The 25,726-nt window shown below is 43.0% G+C and overlaps 1 protein-coding gene across 1 annotated transcript; it reads right to left on the bottom strand.

Moving 5' to 3' along the window:
- Positions 1 to 525: 525 nt before the first annotated feature.
- On the bottom strand, positions 526 to 25,314 carry SMAD9 (SMAD family member 9). Its single transcript, XM_062614990.1, has 6 exons — positions 24,680 to 25,314; positions 18,864 to 19,121; positions 16,344 to 16,481; positions 14,334 to 14,555; positions 9,488 to 9,744; positions 526 to 5,151 (listed from the first exon to the last, which is right to left on the bottom strand). The coding sequence occupies exons 1-6, from the start codon at positions 25,089 to 25,091 to the stop codon at positions 5,008 to 5,010; spliced, it is 1,431 nt and encodes a 476-aa protein (XP_062470974.1). The 5' UTR covers positions 25,092 to 25,314; the 3' UTR covers positions 526 to 5,007.
- Between the last annotated feature and the right edge of the window lie 412 nt (positions 25,315 to 25,726).

Genomic DNA, 25,726 nt, shown 5'->3' with positions numbered 1-25,726 from the left:
AACCAGGTCTTGATTTAGATGTGAACCAGGTTTAGGTGTGAATGTCAAAAGTTTGACATCCCTCCAGGCTTCTCCAGAGGTCTCACCTTTGGCTTGGAGAGCAGGTGGGACATGTTACATTCAGCACATTTCTGATTATATAAATCTATATTCTGGGCAGTAGTGATCAACTTTGAAAAATTGTATTTAATTACCCTATGACTGATTAATCTTTACTGTGTGCGGGTTTGCTTTACTACATGAGTTTATGGGGAGCCGGGGAAAGAAACGAACCGTACAGAGGACATAATGTTTCCTTCCTGTGTTGAGCACCAGGTAGTGCTTAAGTATTCCTAAAAGCTAGAGCTGCACCAGAAAAGTCTCTAAGAGCAAGTAATTTGCCTTATATTTGAGACTCCTTTGAAGTTATTAGGTTCATTCAAGCTTCTTTATAAATTCTTTCCATCCACCCAAGAATCAAATTCTCTGCCCAAGCTGCCTCTGCAAATCCCCGTTTGTGCAATTCCTGTCACTGGGGAGACTGATTCATAGAGCTTATAAGAAAAGGTGAGCACTGTAAGCCAGAAAGAACAAGGGCAGATTAGATAGTTACAGTCACAAACATCTGATTTTCTCCATTTTAAGAGTTCTGTGGTACAGATGATATTTACAGTGGGAGATGTTTGCAGTGTTGATTTTATGCTAAGGGAACATTAATACCTCATAACTTTGTCCTGTACTGAACTCATGCAAAAATAGCTGAGGATAAACATGCTTCATCCTGAAACTGTTCTTCTAACAGAGATCTCTGCCTGTGGCAACCAGTTATCACTGAATCTCTGCAGAGCCCACATAACAATGTGAACTGGAAGTGATCTCTGAAGGCCAGGACCACTCAGAGAAGGCTGCTCAGGGCAGTGAAAGTCTCGACTCAGTACCTGAGGGAGACATTGAAGGAATTTCCTCAACTCCACTTGATGCTAGTTGGGGCCACAGTTCCCCTTTGTGTTTCTGATACATTATCAGGAAGGCAAAACTTTTTCATGAGGTGTAGACACTTGTGGCATAGCCTCTGATGGAGAGGCAAAGCACGTGCTGCACATCTGAATGCTACAATCATTGCTTACGGTACCTGATCAGCTGCTACAGTGCAAGGTCATGGGGCTAAGCCATTCAAGCAGGAGTGCCACAGAATGGCTCCACGCAGCCAGCGTGCTGGATTTGCTACCATCACCTCTGAATGCAAATAGCACATTAATACTGGTGCTGCTGTACAACTGGCAGCAATTAAGCAGCCTACTTCTCTTGACCAGATAATAGGAAAACAAGTAGTCTCTGTACCACAATGAACATGCTTTATGCCTCTGCTGATCAAACTCCCACCACTGCCTGCTGACGCATGGTACTTCTCCACAGAAACCTTCAAGACGGTTTGAACCACTGATGGCTCAAAAAACATTTAAAAACCTCTGCCTTCAACTAAGCAGTCTCCCTGTAAGTGGTTTTAAATCTCTCAGGAAGACTATCTCCAAAGCTTGAGTATTAATGAGTACATTTAAAGGCTTTAAATTGACTACAGGTTGATAGGTTCATGAAGACCTTTCAGCAGAAAATGTTGCCTTCCAAAATGGGGAGACATTCAAGTGAGATTCAAAGTTACACTGCTGTAAATGATGTGAAACCGGAATTTTTAACTGAGCTCAATTCACATATACTAGAGAAGTCTGAAGCAGAAACTTTGTTCAAAAAGAAAGGGGAATAAATGGATTATAGTCTTTATCACTGTATCTGGGCAGGGGTCATCTTCCTATTTACGTGTTTGCCTCATCTACTGCTATCACTTCTCCCTTGTGATGAGCTCTTCCCTTCCCTTGGGAAGGAGCTGTCAGCTGCTGTGTGTTTGTACAGCATCTCATACAGTGAACAAAGCCCCTAGAAGCCACCAAAATGGGAAGTTCACACAGTGGTATCAGCCTTCCCAAAAGCTAACAACTCTTAGATGGCTGTTGGCCTGGATTGCCCAGAATCAGGTACTTCAGTCCAACTTCCAGCAAATAGTTAAATTTGGTGAAATTCATCTCATCCTAATGCAAATATTTTAAATAGGACAGAAGAATAATGCTCCAGAAATGCCTCTTTACTTACTAGTAAGAGAGTATTAAGGTGACTACCTTTAATAAGATGCAGGTATGGACTGCATTAAAGCCAAATCCTATTGGCGCGAGGATTACTATAAATGTAGACATACAGGAAATTAAAAAAATGCTCTGAATTTACCAACTTCCATTTAAGAAACACAGACATTTACCAAGCAAGTATCACTATGCTGAGAAAGCCACCACACCTTCCCTTGGGTGCACTCACCTGCTTGTGGCTATGTCCAATGTAGCAGTCCACATTTGAGTTGAGTGACCCTCAGTTCCCCTAACACTCAAAGGGGAAGACATAAGCATGTCCAGAGAGAAGTATTTTTCACCTACTTGAAATACCTGCCTTATGATGAAATGAATGATGCCCCACAGGAATCTGCTTCTCTTTACTGGCCATCCAATTTTCTGCGTTGGCAGGAAACTGCCAATGGCAGGAGCTGCCCAAGAGCAGATGCGCCTCAGAACATCTCCCTTTGCTATCTGTGAGGAAGATGACAATGCTAGGAATGTCTAAAAGCAACCCATCAGCTTCTGTCTGTACTAAGAGGGAAGGAGGTTTCAGCCTAAAAGGCAAGGAAGAATCTAGGATAAATGACAGAGCTAGATCCTAGACAGGAGAGGTGATTTTCTCTGTCCTTAGGTGCCAAGAAAGCAAAGGGATAAGCAACATGAAAAGCACAGAGAAGTTACAGGAGAAAAGGTGCAATAATATGCTTAAAAATGTATTACCAGTACTTCAATATAGTGACACTGATGACAGAGGGAGCTGAGGAAAACATCGTTTTTCCTTACTGATCTCTTTCAAGTCTGCTAAATCATAAATGGCACACCTGGAATTTCTGTGTAACATTATTATGGGAATTCATTGCTGCAAGAGACTGGAAAGCTTTTCTATCTCACAGTGACACTGGTGATCTCAAATGGTGACAGAATAGGGTTCTTTGTATTTACAGATTTCCTATAAAACTTGCTATTACTGCTCAGACTCAATAATGTATCCTCTGTGCCCTACAAATTCGGCAGGCAGCTGAAGATTCATTAAATGAAGTAACTTTGCTAGTTTACTGATTCTTCTGCTCTGTTCATAATTACCACCGTAACAGGTATTACAAAGCATCTAAAACATATGGGAAGTCTTTCTAGTGAATGATATTTCCTTTGCATTATGTGATTATATGATTTCAGGCATCCTCTTGTAATTATACAGTAAAATGTGTAGCACCAGATATTGTGTGAGAAGAAAAGAAACATTCTGTAAAACGTTTGTTTGGGTTTTTTTTTTCCTCAGGATATTTCTGGTACGTTCTAAGGAGGAATAAGACTGGAGAAGTTATCGCTCTTTCTGACCCTTAAAGCAAAATAATTTTCAGTGAACTGTTATGCCTGGAAATAAATAACCCTCTACCCCTTAAGCAAGGTAGTGAGGACCATCAAAACGTAATAAGAGTATCACCTGCCTCCTCAGAAACAGTTACCAAGTGAACAGCATTTTGCAAGGCGGGCTCTGTGGATGCAAGTGAGGGCAATAGGTTTCCCTGCTTACAGAAAGACCATAAACCTTTTAAGAAAGGTTCTGCACATAGATTCACTCTTGGCTTGGTTGTGGCTTATACTACCATATCATCCTCTGCGGCGAGGCAAAAGTGCTACAAATGCTGAAGCCTGTATCTAAGAGGAGGAACCATCCATGGGGATGTGTGAAGTGACTGCCAGGGAAGCCCTCTCCATCAAACCTGAGCATTGCAGTCAGATCCTAAGGACTGGCCCAGCACTGGGGTGGAGGTGGCTGACTCCCACCTCCTCCTCATTGCATCCTGAGCGTGGGGCTTCTTGTTCCCAGTACAGAGACTATCCCAAGATGAATGATACAGTAATTACTCAGTTCTTCGATGCACACTTCATTTCTCTTTTCTGAATCACAGTTCAAGTCCCTTTCAGACATACACTTGATATCAGCACAGTAGTCTAACTACAGACAGTCCTAACTTTAAAACAAGCTACATCAATACTGTATAATGGATAGGATTCAGTTTACATGCCGGAAACATATGCAAGTATGTACTTTGCAAAAAAGCACTGAAGTTAACTGGTTTTTAAACTTACAGGCATATATTTCAAATTTTCTTTCTTTTTTTTTTCCTTAGAAGCTTGTTGCTTTTCGGTGCAGCAGTACCATACACTACTGTGTTAAAAGTATCAGACTACTTGGATGTGTCCAGAATGCTCCAATAAAGCTCCAGTGCTGAACGCGTCCAGAGGCCCCTCTCTTCCTGCCAAATCCTACAGGAGACAGGGATACCCCAGGGCTCCTCAGAGGATCTGTTGTCCCATTGTGCTTTGCAGTAGGGAGACAGACTGGAATTGCAGTTTAGTCCTTCAGTTCACTGGATGAAAGTCATCTCTATGCATAAGTCCTGTGCACCACCTAAGGTCCTCTTTTAGACCTTAGGATGTAAAAATGGATATGAATGGTGCAGAGATCTGACTTTGTTTGCCTGCAGAGGGGTGAATTTCACCTACTAGGAACAGCTACAGCCAGGTTTCTGAATCTGCATGAAAGTGCTGACAATTTGCACCGTTTACTGGCTTGGCTGGGGAATGAAGATGCTCACAGGAAATGTTTGACACTTTTGCAGGAAATTTGGCTTATTTTGCACTAGAGAACAGATATGCTATACCTGAACTTCTAAACTTACTGTACTGGCATCGGAGTAACTAGAAACCACAAAATAGCATGGAAATAAAAAAAGGAGCATAGACTATGTATAGATATATTTACATCTACATACATCTACATATAGAAGTTTCTGTTCACTGGAAATCCTATAAGCCACTGCCTGCAATAGCATCCATCCTAAGGGAATTCTAGAGATGATTCTTAAGAGACTGAGGAGATGGGGTTATGAGGTGAGCCCATCTGTGTCAGCACCTTATCCAGCCATTGCAATGGTCCATGCAGGTGGATCTCAATCCAACAGGGCGTGCTTGTAACATCTTGGCGATGATACTCTGCTCCCCAGCCCTATAAAAGCATCAAAGAACCAAAAGGTGAGATGTTTGGGTTTTTCTAAAACAGAAACATTAAATCACAACTGCAGTGCAGTTTAATCTAGCACAGCTACAGACAGGCCATCACCTAAGTTACCATGATTTAATGCCTTGTCCTAGGGATCATTTTCTCTAGAAACTTTGTCCCTTTTTAAGGTCACTGTTACCATAGTTACCAGGAACTCTACACTATTATGCTGTAATTTAATAATGCTATTAAATGAAAATGTTACACTTCCAGGTGCTGAAACCACATAGCATGGAAAGGCCTGCTTCCAAGCTTAGCTCTCTGCAAACAGCCTATGGGGAATGGTCCCTGCTGTTCACACCCTGGAGACGTGCCCAGGAGAGTCTGCCAGACTGCTGTCTGGCACGGACAAAAAGCAGACCAGGGCCTGGCGTAACACTTTAATAAAAACTGGGAATGACCCTGGGCACTGCTTCATTTATTGGTAGAGATGCATCCTACAAGTCTGAGACTAGTTCTAGGTGTTTTTCTGAACCTCTAGGAGTTCTAGGTATTTATCTGAACCTCTGGAAACTTCTGGCAAGGTTCCTATGTACCACACGTAACCTATGTGTAGATATTTTCCATAGTTCTTCTATCTGTGAAGGTGTCCTGGCCCATGGCAGGGGGTTTGGAGCTAGATGATCGTTAAGGTCCTTTTCAACCCAAACTATTCTCTGTCCTCTTTTCCCATGGGAAATGCCTCTTTTCCCAGATGCCTGCTGTAGGAAGTCCTGCAGTAATTTCTCCAGGTCTTTTAGAAAGGTAAGGGATATGTAGTGTCTAGCAGAAGATGGGGTTGTGATTCTGGCAGGGAGAAAAGAAAACGGGAAGTCCCTGTGCCTCAGGCAAGCACAGTGTCTGCTTGTGAAGTAGGCAGCCTGATTTCACAGCAACACAAGACATCCAAGTCACAGCTGAAAGTCTGGAAGCTCAACGGCTGTTGTCATCTCACTGCCAGAGCTGAACTTGGATTTTCATAGGGCAATATGCAAAACACGGTCCCACTGCAGGATAAGCCTCTTCATTTGTGGACCACTGATCAGAGAGACTGAGCCTTACCTGCCATTAGGCTAGTCGGGGGGGTGATATTCATGTCATGAAACAAGGACATGGAGGTCTGCCAAAGGTGCGTACATTGTAGAGCGCAGAACAACTCAGAAAACTGAGGCTGGTAGAACCCATGTCTCTAGACAATCACCTGCAAAACTAGGATCAACACCGAAACTAGATGCCATAATAAGTAGTCTGGATAAAATCCATTGCTACTTCATGAAGGGGCAAGAAAGCAGAAGAGTAAGATATGGACCCACCAAAGCCCAAAGAGTACTTTTAATCAGGTGGCATTTTCTGACCTGCAGTGCATTATCAGGCTAGAAAGGGCCTGTGTTCCAGACACCTCAAATTAATGTTCTATACTTAGGGAATATTTGCATAAAATCCTTAAATCAGCCCGGCCAGACTTCTGAGGTTGTGAAGTCTGAAGCACTCAGCTGCAGGGAAAATACACGAGAAGTCAGTGCACCCCTGTGACTGGCAGGACAGAAAGTCCGGAGGAATGGAATAGCAGCCTGGAAGCACAGCCTGCCCGGTTTGGAGAGCCAGGCAGTGCGGGCGGCTGGGCACCTCCCTCTGCTGGCAGCTACAGGCAGGCAATCCCGGTGCCGGATGGAGCTCCGAGCAGCGGACATGCCAGCAGGGCAGCAGCCCTGTGACTCACTCTTGGGCTGCAGGTAGCCTCCTGCATGCCCGAGGCTGAAATGATCCCGGAGGTGAAGCTCATTCAATGAGGAAATAAAATGAGAACCACTTGCAAAGCTGTGGTGGTGTTTCACACAGATGGTGGGAAGAGGATACTGCTACCCCCACAGGGAGACCAGAAATGCGCCTTCTGGCACAGTGAAGATGTGCTAAGCAATCCTGCTGCTCCTGCCAGTCCTTCCCATCTCCAGCACAGGCTCCAGCCACTGGGCTGCCTCATGCAGTGCAGCATGGCCAAGGCTGCTGGGTTGCCCTCTCAGCCCCAAGACCTGGGGAAATGTGGGAAGAAGGATGCTGGGTTCACACCTCACCTTAGAGAAACTTCGTGTTTCAGCTGCCTCATCTATGGAGAGGGGACAACAGCCAGTGTATGGAAACTGCTGTCTGATCTCACTGATGATAAACTCACATTTGCCTGAGGGCTGACCTCCTCCCAGCTGCTTCATGGGCACATGAAGATTATCAGAGAGGACAGGACCTTCATGTCCCTCTGTCCCATGTCCTGCCTCCATAAGATGATACCGTCCTGCCAAGTTTCTCACATCTTGGTCCCTGCTCATCCCTGCTTCCCAGCTAGTAGCTGAAGCATCAGTGGGGTAGGAGGCAAGGCTTGCCCTATGGGCTCTAGGTAACCAGCAGTGTCTGAATACGAATCAGAGGAGAGGCCCCAGGACTGTCGTTCACTTGGGGGCTCTTGGTGTGTGGCTCTGACGGAAAAACATGTGCCTCTGTGCACTGCATACCCAACACCCAGGGACATTCCTGTCCCCAGACTGAATACACACTGGGGCTCACACCTTAGGAGAGAAATAACTGGAGAAGACTGAGAACAGGAAAGAGTTTTTACAGGCCAGGAAGAAAACAAGATGAGATTTGCATAGTCATTTTCCAAAGGTCATGGGAAAAGGTTCCAAATGACTCCTTGCACTGGTTTTCTGGTGCCTCAGGCACTATAGTGGCTGCTATTGTTTAAAAAAAGCAAGGTGATAATATGGCAGCAACATTATTTAGTGCATCAACATCACCATTTCTGCTGCCATGCTGGGCATGGAGGCAGATAACATATCAAAGAGACTGCCCCTGAGTTGCTGATATAATGAAAATATTGTGTAACTGGCTACATTGCCTTTACAAACAACATGCCCATTCATGTCTCCCATTAAAGAAAATGCTGTTTGTTGGGTTTCTTGCTTTCTTTTTTCCTGTAACACTTGCGTGTGAACAAGATGTCAGTTCCTTCTCAAGAACAAAGTTGGTCATGGGCAGGAAGATTTTGGCTTGGACTCTTGGGAGAAGTTACAGAGCACTCTTAATGCTCTCATAGAGTTAAGGAGAGACATCCCCAAGGATGACTGGAAAGAATCAGACCAGAAAGCTGTGTGCAACTCAACTCATCTACTTTTAGAACGTAAGGGAACAGGGCTCAAGCCTCAAGGCTTATCGTATCTTAGATGTGAATTCAATCAGCTTGATTCAGTCATTTGTATAAAACCACACCTGCAAGGCAAAGTGACATACTCAAGCCACTTCTTATGGGACCTAGCAGGACCAACTGGCTTCTAATGGTGCAGCTTCTCTAGTTTGCAGGCTGAACATCGCTGCCAGCTCTCCCCTACAGCACTATAGGAAGTAAGTCTAGCACAATTGTAAACAGCCTTGAAATACTCACCATTTCCTGGGTTTTAGATGCTACATCAGGCACCTAAGTGAATCCTAAGTGCCAAAAGGAGTTAAGATCTCATGTTGGTGAGAAGGCCATCCAAAAGATTTAAGAAACTCTTAAGAGTGATAGATCACACGCAAAGCAGACTTCAAAGTTCATATATGAAAGACGCAAAACAAGTAATGGCCTAGGTGGTCTCCTGACTCTTCCAAATAACAGAAGGGAGGTCAGATTTTCTTTTGGGGGTTGTATTTTGCTTGCAAGAAGCCCTTCTGGTCCTGTGGCTGGCCAGAGTGAATGTCATCAGAAATTAAGACAATCTCTTGCCAGGGATGAGACAGGTGACAAAGAGTCACAATTCCCAGTAAACTCAGTGGGGGCTGAAGGAGAACCCAGTGTTTCTTGACTGAGACCATATTTAACTGTCTATAGCAATGGTGAGACTGTAAATTAGTCTAGAGACATAAGGACATTCTTTTCAGATCTATGGCTCTACCAAACTCTATTGCAAATCAGTAATAATAGCAGAGATCACAACTGCCTAAGGTACATGCTATTATATGTTGCTAAGCCCCTCTAAGTTGAGGTTTTTATGCAAACAATGGGGGAACATCACCATGCAGTCTCTGCTTATTTTCCACAAAAGAAAGCTATGAAATACCTAGGTTTTGGAAACTAAAAAATTTCCAGGTTGACAACAAAAGCTATTCATTTTAAGCACCTAGAAGTTTAAAGCAGTAGTGGAAAACATGCAGTCTGAATTGCTTTTCACAAGTTGGGTGTCTAAATCCCCACTTGGTAAGGATTTTATGAGATCTAGTTTTGCACCAAAGTGATGGGATTTGCCTTTCAGAAATGCGAGAAAGTAAGAATCCTTACTTTAACAAAGCTCATTCGAATAGTACACATCTTGGTCAGCTCATACACCACTTCGAAACCATGATTTACTGACTGGGCCAGCAGCTGGGCAAAAAGCTGGTTGTTGAAGATCTTGAGGCTGCAGCCACTGGGGATCTTGCAGACAGTGGCTGGGTGGAAACCATGCTGGTAGTTACAGTTACGGCTTTGCACAAAAATACTGCTGTCACTGACACATTCAGCATAAACTTCCCCACCAACGTAGTAAAGATGAACACCTTGAAAAAGAAGAAATAATGTGTATTGTTTCTCCATTGTTCACAGCACACTTTACACCAGCAAGTCTTTAACTATTTTACATACAAGTCCAGGATCATTCCAGGCACTCAGTGTCTACACATTGCCTTTAAAAAGACAGTAAACTGTGTGCATATCCATGTAACTGTACAATGGACCCACCAACATTAAGAGGAAATAGTCATAAATGCTATTTTGAGGTATTGGTCTAAAAGAAAAAAGTCTTATCATATGATGTTTTTTTTTTGTTTCTCAGTGGAAGGTTGGTTTACTTCTTTAACCCAACAGCACAGTATAACAAGGCACACACATACATACACACGTAAGTATCAAAGAATGGATCAAAACTGTAAGAGAAGTGACAAATCTGTTCTGCATTACACATCTAAATGTATTTTCACTGTTGAGCAGATGCAGGCTGACCAAGACCAATTTCATTGCACGCTAATTTTCTACTGCAGGATTCTATCTCATGCATGGTGTGTACTTAAAATAGTTTTTCTGCATTTTGCTTTATCCACCACATCAGAACCAGGTATTTGCATTTACATGACGTGACTTACTCATCAGATCCTGTTCAAAATGACCTTTAGCAAGAAGATGACGGATTTGATTCTGGACTTTCAGTGCCCAACTAAGTGACTAACTGAAACTAACTCTTTTTTTTTCTGTGCCTTGGGGAAATGAAAATGGAAGCATTTCTATCCATCAAAGACTCTGGTCCCTCCAGAATGTCTGCATAGATGAAAATATACCTAAATTGAGAATTTATCTTAGCCTAATTCAGCAACTGTAAAGTTAGGGATCTTGTGTAAGCTAATTGTGCAGATGCCTTCCCTAGTTGATAGATGATGGGAAGCACTGTGACCAGATGATTCACTCAGTCCACTACAGAGCACAGGCTCACAGCCAGCTTGAACTGATGGAAGTCTGTGCAGGTGCTGAAAAGGCTCACTTGTTCCCTGCCCCTGCTGCTTCTTCCCACACCAGCTTTCATGCTGGCAGCAATGTCTGAGGATTGGGCAGCCATCCAGATTGGGGAACTGAACCAGCAAATAAACTTAAAAACAAACAAAACAAAACAAAAGAAGATTTATTTGGAGTGAGATCTTCATCACTGCAAGCGTGGCAATAGGGACACAGACTGCTTAAAACATGTGCATGAAACCACACCCTGAAAGAGGACAAGTCATCCTGTGAAGATTCCTAGACACCCTTCCCATGGATAGATTAGATGAGACGCCCCCCTCCCATGGCCAAGAGAGGTGGGAGAGAATCTTTGTTCTCATAAAAACCACCACTACAGGAAAATAAAATCTTCCTCTCTATTCCCAGGTACAGCAGTCAAACCCTTACATACAAATGCACATGTTCACAGAGTCTCAGTGGCCTGCTTGCAGAGCTAGTGATAACTATGCTTTAATAATTTAGCTGTAATTAGTTTTATTCATTTGTCTTTCATACAAAAAAGACTGGTTACATATTCCCAACCTGTTCATCATTCTGCGGTCAAGACAGCAAGGGGCAGCAGCACATCCTTAGGACAAAACTGGCTTCTAAACGTAAGTGGGAAAGACTTGGGGAAAAGCAGGTTGAGTGGGAAAGGAATCTGGGAAAAATACACTCTCCCATAGACTTCCAGGATGACTCAGATGGGAACCTTAAACTCTGTCTTCAAGCCATCACTTGACTTTTACTTCTATGCACCCACGAGATCTCAAGTTAGATGTGAGTGGCAGAGGTGTGGCTTAGAGCACAGGCTAGTACTGCACTGGGAACACGGGTGAGATGACAGCTCATTAGACCAGCTGTCAGCTCCAGTCCAGCTGCACCAGGCATCGTGGGGAGTTGCACATTCTGACTGCTATTACTTGACTTATGGTCTCCTTTCCCTTCTGTGGAAGATGGATAAAAGGGGAGGACTGAAAACACAAAAGCCATAGCTGACCTTAATGGAGTCCATATCGCTTTCTGAAATCACAGAATCGTTAGGGCTGGAAAGGACTTCTGGAGATCATGTAGTCCAACCCCCCTGGCAAGGCAGGACCACCTAGAGCAGGTTACACAGGAACATGTCCAGGGGGTGTCTGAATGTCTCCAGAGAGGGAGACTCCACAACCTCCCTGGGCAGCCTGTTCCAGTGCTCTGCCACCTTCAACATAAAGACTGAGGACAGAGTGTAGGGAAAGAATAACGACATAAATATTCACTACATTTCAAATCTTCAGGTGTAGCTACCAATTTAGGGTGACCACACTTCTGGGTCCTAAGGTGAAAAGTTTTAAAGGCTGGATTTTTTTGGAGTATCCTGAGTCACCCAACTTCTGAAAAAAAAAAGATGAATGCTTTCAAAGGCATTGCCCATAATGAGAAAAATTACAAAGTCACCTCTGAAAGCAGAGGCTACAATTTGCCTTTCCCTTGTGGACTTTTTAAAAGCAATAAAGCAGTAATGAAATGTCTGTGTGTATTTCCATTCTTCTGGTATTCATTCACCAGAGGCAAACACCCTTAAGGAAGCCAAACAGCTTAATACATGTTTGTAGAAGGCCAAATCAAGGGTCCATATGTTTAAATGGGATTTCATTGCTTTCTGCAGAAACTGAGAATTCATCAGTCTCCCAGCATCCACATCTTTTTGACTCTCTGATCAGAAGTCCCCTTTTTGTCCTTGAAGTCTGACTGCTGAAACAGGTCCAATTGCTAGTAGATGTTGCATTGTGTTCTGGATTGTTTTCAGCTTTGATGTGGTATTTCCAGGAAACTGTTTCACGCTGATACACTAGATGACAATTCAATCACATATCCTTATCCTACTCAACTAATCTTGTTTACTCACTCTTTTTTCTACCCTGTTAACATGTGACAATTGTATCCATTTAAGCAGCTTTCATCTGTCTAGCATGCCTTTGAACTACATACTTTGGGAGCTGTTCTGTGCTCTTCTGCAGGCCTGTACTGGTGCCACTTCTACTCCAGTTGGACATGTTTTTTTAAGATTTGCATAACCAGGGAAGAACAGTAAAATTAAGGATCTCTGATATACTAAGCTCCTCTCTGGGCAACCTGCCCCCTTCCCTTGGGCAGATTCCTAGAGTAAGACTTTAAAGGACTTTTAATCAGTGAAGACAGATCTTCAGATTTGAATGGATGAGGACCATTAGCATTCATCTCATTTTCTTTCTGTTCTGTCTCTTCCTCTTTTGGGGCAGAAAGTCACAGGATGTAGCATCCTCAAATGACAGCTTTGACTGGGATCTTTTGTCAGTCTTCGTTTACGGCTGGGTTCAGCTTTGATCTACACCCCTCTGACAGCTTATATTGACAGAAAAGCTTTGCTTTATTTTTGAGTAAGTTAGAACTAGGTGTACAGCCCATTTCCACCCCTCACAACAAGCTACTATGAGACACTTGTAGCATCATACTGGCTTCACACAGTGCATCTGCAACACAAGTGGTTTCCTTTCCAGAGAAAAGAACAAAAACTAAGTATAGCATCTCCTGTGCTAGCCTACAGGTTCAGTGTTGTTTGCAAAAATGATGCCATGTTTGTCTCAGAGCTTCAATCACTCAACACTAAACTATCAAGAGCCAATTAAAACAGTGCTCTAGGCCTGGGAAATGAGGTGAGGTTGACAAGATAATAGGAGTGGAACAATTAGAGTCAATTAGTCCAGTGGGAAATCCATTCCCAGGCAGCTACTGGTGAGAGGCTGGGTTGGCAAGATAATGAGTCTAGACTGGATATACCAGAATGGGCAAAGCTCCATCTGCACAGAGAAGTGTCCCATACAGGACTTCTGACTCACTGCCACAAACAACAGTAAGTTCCGGGAGAATATCAGGCCCTACACAGCCCTACCGAGTTGTGATGGAGTGTGTGCAGCCACACACATCCAGCTGTGGTCTCTTTGTACCTGCCTCCAGTAGTATATGAGTATATACTACTATATACCAGTATATATAGTATATAGTATATATACTATATACTCATATACTACTATATACCAGTAGTATATGAGTATACAGGACATACACAGGGTATATGTACACCAGAAGTAGACCACACAGGAAGAACTGCTAAGACCTAGTTTTAACAGCAAGAAGTTGACAAGGCAGGGAATCAGACTGATAGGGAGCAAAAAGCTACAAAGGCAACTCCAGTAGAGTTTTTCAGCCAAGTAACTCAACTACTCTTTCATCCATCTCCTGTTGTTACTTGGTGGGAGGAGAACCAGACCTGAGGCACCAGCAATTATCCTTTTAGTGGCATGTCAATGGCAATATTCCCAGTTGCCAGAAGCTATAATAAATAAAATGAAAATACATACTGCTAAATTAGAACACACAACTATAAACAACATTTTTCTCTTTGCTGGCCAAGCTTTTGTAAGGAGCTACTCTGCTAATTGTTATCCAGTCAGGAAAGAATCAGATGCTTTTCTTCTATTTCAGAAGTAATCTCAGAGCTTTGGTTTTAAGACAAGCACATCTGACAAGTCAGCTGGGTTTGTTAACACTGCAGTTTTCAAGCTCTGAATATTCCTGAGAAGAACGTGTTTTCTCTTACCTTTTCCTATGTGTCTCCTGGTGTTCTCTATAGTAGAGTTGCGGTTTACATTTGAGAGCAGTCCCAGGCAGAACCTGTTTTTGTTATTTGAGGGATCTGTAAATCCATCTATGAGGATACTTCGAGACGAAGCTTGGAAAGTCTCTCCTACCCGGTTGTTGAGTTCATAATAGGCAACTGAGCACCAGTGTTGCGGTTCCTCATAGCAAACAGGCCGAAAGTCTGTAGGAAATAAAATTAATCAGCTGCTCAGGTCCCTATTATTTTTTAAACAATCAGTCTCTCTTTTCTTTCCTCCTTCTCTCCCTCTGCCCCATTCTCCCCCTCCCCAGCTCTTCATCTAAACAGTCACTTATCATGCTTTATCTCAACAGCAGCTTCTGCTTCTTCTTAATTTTATGACTGAAGCCCCAAACATGCAAAGCACTGGTACACCAGCTTAACTCTAAGCCTCTGAGGAGTCCCACTTGTTCTTAAAAGTGATGATTCCACTGCATTAAATTAAGCACATGCAGACATTCCTTGCTGAACTGGAGCCTAATCTCTACACTGAAAATAGTAAGAGATATATCTGCTCTGCACACCAGCAGGAGCTAGGGATGACAGATGGGCTCAAATCAAGTCAAAACTGAGCTAAGCCTTCAGCCTAATACTAAACTCTGAAGTTCAGAAGTAATCAATCTTTCCCCCAAATTTTGCATGCTTTAGGGCATTCCACTTCCATGTGAGACCAGAAGCAGAAATGTCAGCAAGATCATTGCTTTTGGATCTTCCCCTGCATAGGTTTTCTAACTCAGAGACAGAAAAAGACTCAAAAATGTAACAGAATCTCTGAGCCACATTAGTCCTACAAGAGTTAGTGGGAAACCCCATCCTACCTGTCCAACACAGGCATGTGAGCCCCCCTGGCCCCAGAACACCTCTAAGCACAACCTCTAACAAACGTCTAACTGATGCTCACTAGGGCAAAGATCAGGGATGATGAATTATGGTAAAGAGATTAAAGTATCTCATTAACTTATTTAAAAGTACTGATGCCTGATAACTAGTTATTATCTGCCCATTCTGTGTATTCATCTGTAATTAGCACTGTTACCCTCATCATTCTTCAGCTCCAGTTCTGTGATACATACATGCTCCTCACTGTTTCAGACAGCTGGCATTATTTTTTTAATGTGCATGTGTGTGCACGGTGTTCAGTCCTCATGCCACAAAGGACATCTGTTTAGCACTACAATATGCTGGACTACAAGAACAATGGTGATTTTTCCTTTGCAGTAGCAGGAAGCCAAAAGAAAACGTAGCTGAGAAACTCCCATTTCCCCTTGCTGCTCTGTAGCAACGGGCTTTGAATGGTGGAGGCATGACCTGCCAGCACTAGTCTGGAAGTAACAGACCATGTTGGAGAGGTCATGAAGTCGCTTTGAGGGAAACAAGGAAGATCCCAGACCGTTCTACTCTGATGACCCATGCCAGTAAAGCATTCTCATATGAGGACAAAGAGTTTGGCCATCCATAAAAATCTCTTTGTACTTCACTAGAACATGTCCTTTTCTAGCCAGCCAGTAATATAATATTAATACAAAGATGGTAGTAAGAAAGGTCCTAACCACAAGGCTTTAAAGTACTTGAAACCCAAAACTGAAGGTGATAAAGAAATGAGTTCTGATATTTATAGTGCTCTTGTGTTATACTGCCTCACTATCCTTGATTTGGTATCTTTGTCTTTACAACGCTGATAACAGTGTTTGCTTTCATTAACAACTTTCCAAATGTAATTGTTCATGAATGCAAATAAGGACTAAACTCTGCAACTTCACACATAATTCACTAAATTCTTGAATTCTTGAAACCTATTTTGCTGGCTCATGGGTGGGTCTAGTACACAGCAGTACAGCGAAACTCTCTGAAACCTATTATGACAGATCACTGAACCTTCTTGTTCAAATAAAAAATTATTTGCTTAACAGTTGTTTTATTTTTTTAAGAATAATACAAATGGTTACTTACTTTCAGCTTCTCCGTCAGCAGATTTGCCTCCATTGGGCAAAGACAGCGCTAGCTGACTTTCAGCTATTGCATCCATTGACCGCCCATTGTGGGTTCCTGGAGGTTCTCTTGCATGGTAAGGTGGAGGTGGAGTTTCCACTGTTAGAAAGAAGGAAAGAAAAGAAAGAAAAGACACCTAAATCAATACACTGGTAAATTCTCCCTGGCTTTTCCTAGTGAATACTTAACTTCTTCAGCATTGTTTAGCTCGGAAGGGCTGGAAACAGCACAGATCTGAACCTGACCTCTTTTCAGTCTCCAGATTAAGACCATTATACGTTCAGGGAGAATGGGAAGGCAGGCTGTCAAGATGGACATGCTGCACTTCAAAGAGAGAGGGACAGTCACAACTAGTGCATCAGGCCTAGACCAGTGTCTAGTCAATCAGTGACGTTCACTGTATAAGCACTATAGCATGTAGATTTATTCATTTGAACAGAAACTCAGTGGGCTTATGTGTAAAGTATAGCCATACACAAACTTGCAGGACTGAGGGTCTTTTTAAGGAGCCTTTTTAACTTGGTTCCACATCACTGAAATTTCCTCTTGTGTTCAGGGTCTGTTGGCTGGCCCTCAAAACAGAGCAACTTCACCCAGAGTGGATAATTTGGATGGTCTCATAAGACAAATGTTGAAACTTCCAAGTAAGTACTGCACAGGAATGTCATTCTATTTAACCATTGTTCAGGATTTAGGCATTTCATACACGGTATGATATTTCTAACATATAAGATGGCATAATCCTCCCACAGAAAATGCAACAGGCTAATCCAGTAAAACAGAATCAAGAAAGAGTGGAAAAGAGTACAAGTCAGAGAAAGGAATATACTGTGGTCATACAGGTATTTTGAATGCCTACACCTAAGTCAGTAACCATACGCTTTCTTTATACTCACCAAAGAAAAAGAGGCACCTGTAGACATGGTGCATCTCAGCTACTTTAGACATATACCTTAAGATGTAATGCATCTTGTTCTAGGAGTGCTTGTTTTTCTCCACTGATCACAGAGAGAGTATAAACAATTGCATGAGATGTAGAAATGTGCACTGTTGACTTGGTCAAACCAAGCCCACTCAAGGTTCTTGATGTAACTCCAGTTTGCATTAGATAGTCTTCCATCCCTGATTGTTACACAGGCAAATTATGTTTATCAGCATGCCGTGTGCTGTGATACACTGAAGCTCAGGTTGAGCCACTTCCATTTTTAAGTAACTTCGCAAGGTCCCAAGTTCAGTGAAATGCGCTAGTCAGTCATTACATAGTTGGAATGGGCCTGATATACCTGTCAGGACCAGCTCCACTTAATCCAGCTTGATTACACGAAAGAGAAGAAAAGATGGGAGAAGACAAACAAGTCCTACTACTTGAGGAAAAGCTTCAGTGTTGCTAAACATGATTTAATCTGAAGTACAGACCTAGAGAAGAAATGAATGACAGTCCTTTCAATGAATGGAGAGGGAAGGAAAAACACTTTCAACACATCAGACTGTGTTGAAATTGTCCAGCTTAAAAGACAGTTCAAATACTAAAAACACCTTGTAAAAATAAACACCTTTATTTCTTACACTTAAAATCAAAATAGACATATCACTAAGGACATGAATGTAAATGCTTTGTAGTCGAGACATTAAAACATTAGGCTACAAAATTCTGACCTGAATTCATCTTTGTGAAAAAGCTTAGATGATTGATTGAAACTATTTCAGAGTTACAACAAAGTGCAGAAGTGAATCTTAACTATGTTTTGATATTAAAGCCAGGTCTCAGCTATGTACATGACACCTTCTTGGTTTATTTAACAGCAAAAGCATAGTCAAATGTCAGGTAATTAGAGCAGTACTAAGTAAGGAGTTAACAATGAAAACAATCTGAGTGACATAATCCTGATGACCTCAGAACTGTGGAGATAATGAAACACATTCCAAAATTACAGGAATTTGCCTGGTGGCTTCAGCAAGTGTTGATCCTGATTGTTAAACACCTTAATTTCCTGTATAAGTTTATACAGTCAGTGGGATCACCATACATTCAAAATATTTCTACATACCAATTTCCTGATTTTATTCTGTCTTCCTTGATGGAGTTTCTAAAGGTCCCTAGCTTGACAATCCTTATTAGAGGTGCCTAACGTAGGTCTTGCAAGTGTTCTTTTCCATGGACTGTATCAGAAGCTTGCATGGCCAGCTTTAGGCACAAGGTAGCCTGGCTCACATGGTCCTCTCCTCAAATTTCCCCTTACAGTAATCACGAAATCACATCCACTGGGATGACCACAACACTTAGTCCCTTAAGCACCACCCAGAAGGACTAGGAACCAGTATTAAGAGACAGTCAGAAGAAATCACATTCCAAATCAATCCTGTCCAACAGTTCAGTCTCAGCTACAGCTATAGGGGAAGCACACAGAATTGGCACCTGACTCTAGGCCACGGCAAGAAACTCAGCTGCCTCAGTCAGGATGTCTGAAAGCTCATTCTTACCTGTGAGCTGATAGGGACTTCCTGGTCCAGAAGAGCTTCCTGGTGAGTTGGGATAGCTGATGCTGTTAGGCGACTGAGAGAACATGTGGCTGGGTGATGATGGAAAAGGAGTGCATGGAGGATGCTGGAAAGAATCAGGATAGGTGGCATTGTGCGGCATCAGCGGCTCACTGTGCAGAGAAGTGTTTCGAAACTTGGCAAGGAGGCTGAGGTGAGGGTTAAACTCGCTGTGTCTTGGAACAAGTACAGGAGGTAGGACTGAAAATAAAAACGAGAACAAAAAGAAAAAAATCTGGTTAAAATTGCACTCTTGGAAGTACATCACTGTAAGTTAAAAAGAGGAATATTCTATGCTGCCCAAATATTGCTGTCTAGGTACAAGTCACCGAAGGGCAACAAACCTCTCCAAAACCGAGAATCAAAAGCAGATTCTTGGACCTTTTTTCCCAGGTTTGCAGCCAGTTGCAGTAATTCCATATGCAAAATATAGACTCACTCCTGATTTGAGCAAGGTACCATGATATTCACAGGTAGGGCATGCACACACAGTCCTCTTTCAGAAATGCAAGTGGCACATTTCTCTTTCTCAGTTACCTGTTCCTTCTGTCCTGAGAGACTGAGTATGTCAGAAGTTTGCTAAATACTACCACCAAAACCACAGCCAAGTTTAATAACAATTAACAGTGCCCTGCAATACACTGTATATTTTACTACCAGTGTGTTTCACAGATGGGCAAAGGAAGCATAGACCTGGAGCTAGACATCTAATTTAGAACTTCTTCAGGTACTTGGAAAGGCTGCCAGCCAGATAGTGGGATCTTTAAAAGGAAATGTAAATGGCAATAGAAATATTGCAGCAGTACTAATTTAGCTGTTCCAATATAGTTAGAAAAGATCTAGCATGAGGAGGCAAATGTCAGTGGTTGGTAGTTAAGACATGAAAAACACAGGTCAGAAAACTGAAATAGAAATTAATCCATGTAAACTTTGGTCTAATAGAAGATATCGCCTCTCTTCATAAACTCTCTTCACTTATATCTCATGCCATCAGTGCTGTTAACAGCATTGTTGCACTGAGGAACCTAAGGTTGACCCAAATAATTTTGGATACTGACATATCAGATGAAAGAGGGGAATTTGAGTCAAAACATTTTAGGAAACCCAACTAGTGAGTTACCTATGAAGATGCAGCCCCTAGGCTGGAACACAAAGAGGCTTGCCACTCCAAGATTTCTCTATTAGTTGCTAACTCACATAATGCCTAATTATCTTAGTTAAGGCCTTAAATGTAGGTAGGGGGAATTAATCCCCAGTTGCTATTGTACATATCTAAAAGACACCTCAGAAGGAGGCAATTTGAGTTATTGTGACAAGGATGAATTGTCCCAACACCAGGAACAATTCAGAAGGCTTGGGTTGACTGACTTCATGTACAGAGTTCCTCTGGCCAAAACCCCAGCAGCACATTATCTTTCAGTCTTATCCTTACTAGCTTATGGAAACAAACAGCAGTGTGTGCTCTAGGTTATAAATGCTGTCAGAAATATATGGTTTGAAAGCGTTTTAACATACTGTTTGGTCCCAAAAGCTCTGTCTAGGTAGGTTAGCTAACATCTTTTAATTACAGCAAACTCTCATTTATCCTACATAATGAAAGAGTGGTCTAATTGCTACAAAGCAAATAATGTACAGATAATGCAAAACATGTGCATGAGAAGAGGCTGTAGGAACACCCTCATTGGAGTGCACCCTCAGCGCACACTGACTGCTCAGAGCTGGGGCAGTTTAAGCTGGAGGAGGACCAGTGCCTGGTACCAACAGCAGGTTTACAACCTCTTGTTTGATGTAGCACTATGCTGCAGCTGGGGCAGGGTTAAATCCTGCTCCTGCCTACCCACTGGCATATCCCATTTGGGAATTTGCAAGTCACTCATGAATTGAAGAACTGAGTCCTAAAAATATACAAAAGATTGGACTGATGACAGGCGTTCACTGCAAAAGTTATCTTCTTACCTGTCTGGAAATACAGGCACTGGGATACCTGTTAAGAGACTACATGTAGACCTTTATCCAGCCCAATGCATGTCTAATTAGCTTCTGGCCAGCACAGCGGTGGTGCTCTGGAGACTACTTTCTTTGCTTCTGCCTCTGATATGCCCCTACCTGTGGAATGAAGAATTGCTGCCATCCTTTTAATTCCTTTGGTAGAGAAAGGTATTTCTGCTTTTTTATTGCTTCTTTAGCTTTTCGGATTTCCTAGACTCTCCAGGTAGGACTCACATGTATTCACACATGAGATGAACTGCCCAGTCCTCCATGGATCTCTTCATAGCCAATGGAGAGAAACAGACTTTTACTGCTCAGTTAATCTGCTCTATATTGGGACAAGACAGCTACCACCACTGCAGATGTGGTTTTTGTGAGCTGGATCCCTCCCATCCCACGCTCCTGTGAGCAGCTCCAGGCTGTGAGCTGCTGCTTCTGGAGTTTTCCTCTGCTACTCCACAAAACTGGTATGATGCTTGCCAGACCTGCTGCTGCTCAGCCAGCTCTGACCAGCAGCCTTAGAAACAGGGAACTGGTGATCCCTTTGCACTCAGCAGAGGTGCTGTGCATGGGATAGCTGTGCTACAGCAATGCTGTGCAGCACTGTGAGGTTGGCACCTCACTGTGGGTACCACAGCTAAGGAAGTGGCTTTCCTCAGCCATGTGAGAACTCAATGCAACTTCTCTAAATACAAGCTGAGAATCTGAATGTGTGAACAGCACCTGTCAGGGAAAGCCTTTGACGTGCCCTGAGTGAGTCAGCAAGAGGAATTTTCAAGCTTTGAACTTCTTCCCAGTTCTTACCAGGGTACTCTTAATTTCTGCTCTCCTGTACAGTTTTTGCCACCAATCTTTCCAGTGACTGCTCTGTGGCTGCCTAGAGGGCTAAAGCCTCTGCAGTGGGTAAGAAATTCAGATATTTTCTTGTTTGTGGATAAAAATTCCCCAGAGGGCCTTGTTCTCTTTGTTCTTTTGGTAACAGATGTCACCTTCCAGGGCTCACCACTCTGAAGGAAGTGTGACCAGAGGCACGAAACTGAGTGACTGAGTGCACTGGGACCTGCTTGTCCTCACAATTTAACTGTGTTGTGTCCACTCAGTGGAGACCTTTTTTTCTACTTGCTATTCTCCATAGAGAGCCAGGGTTGGATGCTTCCTTCTATGCATGCTCAAGTGTTGATAATCTTTGTTCAATTGAAGGTAAATACTGTCATGTCTCAAGTCCTGCCACTGCCTTTCTTGCACCAGACTTTCTCTAATTCCCTTTAGTTGCAACAGTTCTTGCTGGAAACCTAGCTATGCCCAAAGCCTGTGACATAAGAACATGCCCAGGCGAGTTTTGAATGTCTCCAGAAAGAATGTCTCCACAACCTCCCTGGGCAGCCTGTTCCAGTGCTCTGCCATCCTCAGTGTGAAGCTCTTCCTCATGTTGAAGTGAAACTTCTTGTGTCCTAGTTTATGGCCACTGCTCCTTGTCCTGTGCTGGGCACCACTAAAAAGAGTCTGGCACCATCCTCCCGGCATCCACCTTTGATATTTATATACATTAATGAGATCCCCTTTCAGACTTCTCTTTTCTAAACAGGCCCTAGATCCTAGCCTTTTCTGTGGTGATTTCACTGCTGCCACTTTCTCCCCAAGCTCATTTCTTCTCCTGTCTCACCACCACGTCTTTGCAGCACAGCTTCTAACTGCCTCTGGCCTGGAGCTGCAATACTGACATTTGCAGTGGTGCAAGTTATCTCGCCTGCTGCTGCTCCAGCACACCTGAGTAGGTTGTGCTTTCTTGCTGTACCTCATCTTTAGTAGGAAGGTGAGCTTCAGCTTCTAAGCTGTCCCCATAAGAGCAGTTGGGGTGAATACAACAGCCCAAGAACAGTCTCAGGGTCCTGTGGACAACTGGCACAGCACAGCTTGCATCCTCGCAGCTGTGCTCTCTTTCACCTCCAAAAAAAAAAGTGGTCACATCCAAAGTACCCAAAGTCTCCTTTGGGTGAACCCCTGTGCCCTGAGAACTGCTAGTACATGTGAGTCCACATGGGTTAAAGCTGTGCCTGGGACCACACCAACAATTCAGCAATACTCAGACCTGCACCTTGGTCCCATCTCATTTACTACTAGAGATGTAGCTGTCTGTAGCACAGACAAATGACAGAGACATGCTCACAGCTGAAACCTTCTGAGTTTCAGGGTCACAACAACAAGATTTGGCAGCCATTTAGCGCCTGCTGGATTATCCCAGTACTAGCATTTGTTAGTTGCCACTGAACAGATCAGAAGGCTGTGGTTGAAAACAGCCCTGCACAGTGCTGTCAGCTACTGTGCTGAGGAATCTCCATTAACAACACTGGAATTATAGCCTTCAAAGAGAAAGATACACAAAATGAGGTATTTTATGCGCATCTTTTCTTAGATTTTTTAAGAGTTTATTTTAGCAAGGCAGGAGATCAGCTTTTTCCACTGAAAACTGTTGACAACTCACTGCAGCTGCAAATTTTTAGTTGTGACAATGTTTACAGCAGTTCAGATACAACTTCAAAATGACAGCTCTACTGCCATGGAGGGACTATCAGAAAAGGGAGTAGCCCGTGTTGTTGAACAAATGTTAACAAATGTCCTTCCCTTATTTCATATGTGTGAAAAGAAACATCCCACAGTTCACTTATCTGCTCCTAATGTCACCTCAGAGTAAAGTTCATGCCAGACTAAGAATAATCACAGAATAATAAGTATACACTTACCAACCATATCCATTAGTAAATTAAATTACTGTGATTTTTGGCAGCAAGGGTGACTTAGGTTAGACATTAGAAATCATTCTGGACTGTAAGGATAGCAAAGCAATAGATTCACTTGCCTGGTGAGGTTGTGGAGCTTCTACCACATGGGATTTTAGAGCTCATTAGGAAAAGATCTGTCAGGAATGTACCTGGTAATTAGTTTTGGTTTGGGAGTAGGGGCAGAGGAGAAGAGGATGATTGCTCAAGCTCTCTGCCAGCCTGCTTTCCAAGATCCCTATAGAAGTTAACACTAAACACCATTATTTTTTAATAGCTGTTTCACTGACACAAAGCCCAGTTAAATGACCCTTCAAGTGAGGTCATAAGTTTTCAGTGCTGACCATGTCCAATCTAAAGAGGTTCATCGGTGGAAAAATTCAAAGTTTTATGTGAACTTGGGGCATTTCACACAAACTACACATTTAGGTAAGTAAATCCCACTGAAGGCAGGCCACCAGGCATTTTAGGAAGAATCAACTGATCTGGCTTCATATCCACGCAAAATAAGTCATTTTACTGCAACTGTAATCTTTAAAGAGAGAGATAGTGATACATTTTTCATGTGGATTAATGAGTCGACTGCTGGGTTTCAAACAATGAGACATAAATCTAGCTAGGGTGCTAAATCTAACCCACAATTCATGCAAGCGGACACCAGTTTGCAGGGGGAGGGCTCAGAGGGCAGCCAGCACCTGGGTCCATGGAAAAGAACCTTTCAGCACCCTGGACAAGATCCAGGCGTCCTCGGGGGTCCAACTGGATACCGACCCGCTGGGCAAGGTGCTCTTTACTCCCCACTTACTCGTGACTGCCACAGCTGTGATGGTAAAGATAACCACCAGGCAGGTAAAGACCCAGGGTCCTTCAATCAAATGGAACCTGCCTTTTCAGATTTCACAGCACAACTCAATAGGATGCACAAAGACTAGACCTGCTGCCAGTGTGAGAGCTAATAGAGAGATGTGAATCATCTGCAGATGATATAATTACCTGGGGTTTCCACCCGCCGGTAATGGTAGGGGTTAATGCATACTTCTTTCTGTTTTGAGCCAAATGGGAACTCACAACATTCCAGTGGTTTCAGCTCATGGTGAGATTGTAAATCAGGCCAGCGCCACACTCTGCAGTATATAACGTGGGGAAGACCCTTGCGATGAGACACCTGCAGCCGACCATCCAAGGAACGTGGGATCGTGACACATTTACTGGGCTGACCAGGGCAGCTCAGAGCCCTTTCCAGTTCTTCCATGGCACCTTTTTTCTTCTTTAACTTCTTCACCAAGGAATCAACAGCTTTTTCTGCCCACTTTTCCTCTTCATCTCCTTGTTTCCAGCCCAGCAGCCTTTTCACTGCAGGGCTGGTAAAGGAGAACAAGGAACTGATAGGGGTGCTGGAGTGCATAAGAATCAGAGATTACACACGAGTGTCAACGGAAGCACAAATTGCTCTCTCGCCTTGCAAGGCTTGCACAGAGTTTCCACAATATTGAGATGGATGCTTCCTTCACAGAAAGGTTCTTCCACACATACGTTTTTGTAGTCTCAGGCACTGGTTACAAGTAGTCCACGAGGGTGGGTCTCAGAACTTTCCAAACATTAAGATACTCTGATGAAGCCTGGAATAGCAACACAACACACAGTTAGGCTTCACACACCTCTTTAATTGTTCCTTCAATAAAATCTTTTGAAAGAGGAATTCTTCATAACGTGTTTAATTTTCATAGAATCATAGAACAGTTAGGGTTGGAAAGGACCTTAAGATCATTTAGTTCCAACCCCCCTGCCATGGGCAGGGACACCTCACACTAAACCATGTCAACCAAGACTCTGTCCAACCTCACCTTTCAATGGTTTTATATTTGTTTTTGCTGTTTATTTTGGGTCCAAGCCTTTCCTCCCCATTACCCTCCACACTCATTTTAGAGTTGGACCTTGGAAAGCAGTCACTTCAATTTGTGTTTAGAGTTTAATGCACTAGGGAAATTACTGCAGGGTTGGGGTTATATTTACTATTAAAAAAGTACCTTTATTTTTTTT

This window comes from Pezoporus occidentalis, unplaced genomic scaffold (assembly GCF_034315485.1).
Source record: "Pezoporus occidentalis ecotype Australia unplaced genomic scaffold, CSIRO_AGI_Poc_V1 ctg18, whole genome shotgun sequence".
In the NCBI taxonomy this organism is placed as follows: domain Eukaryota; kingdom Metazoa; phylum Chordata; class Aves; order Psittaciformes; family Psittacidae; genus Pezoporus; species Pezoporus occidentalis.
Note: the sequence above shows the minus strand (reverse complement) of the source record. Positions and strands in the feature narration are given on the sequence as shown.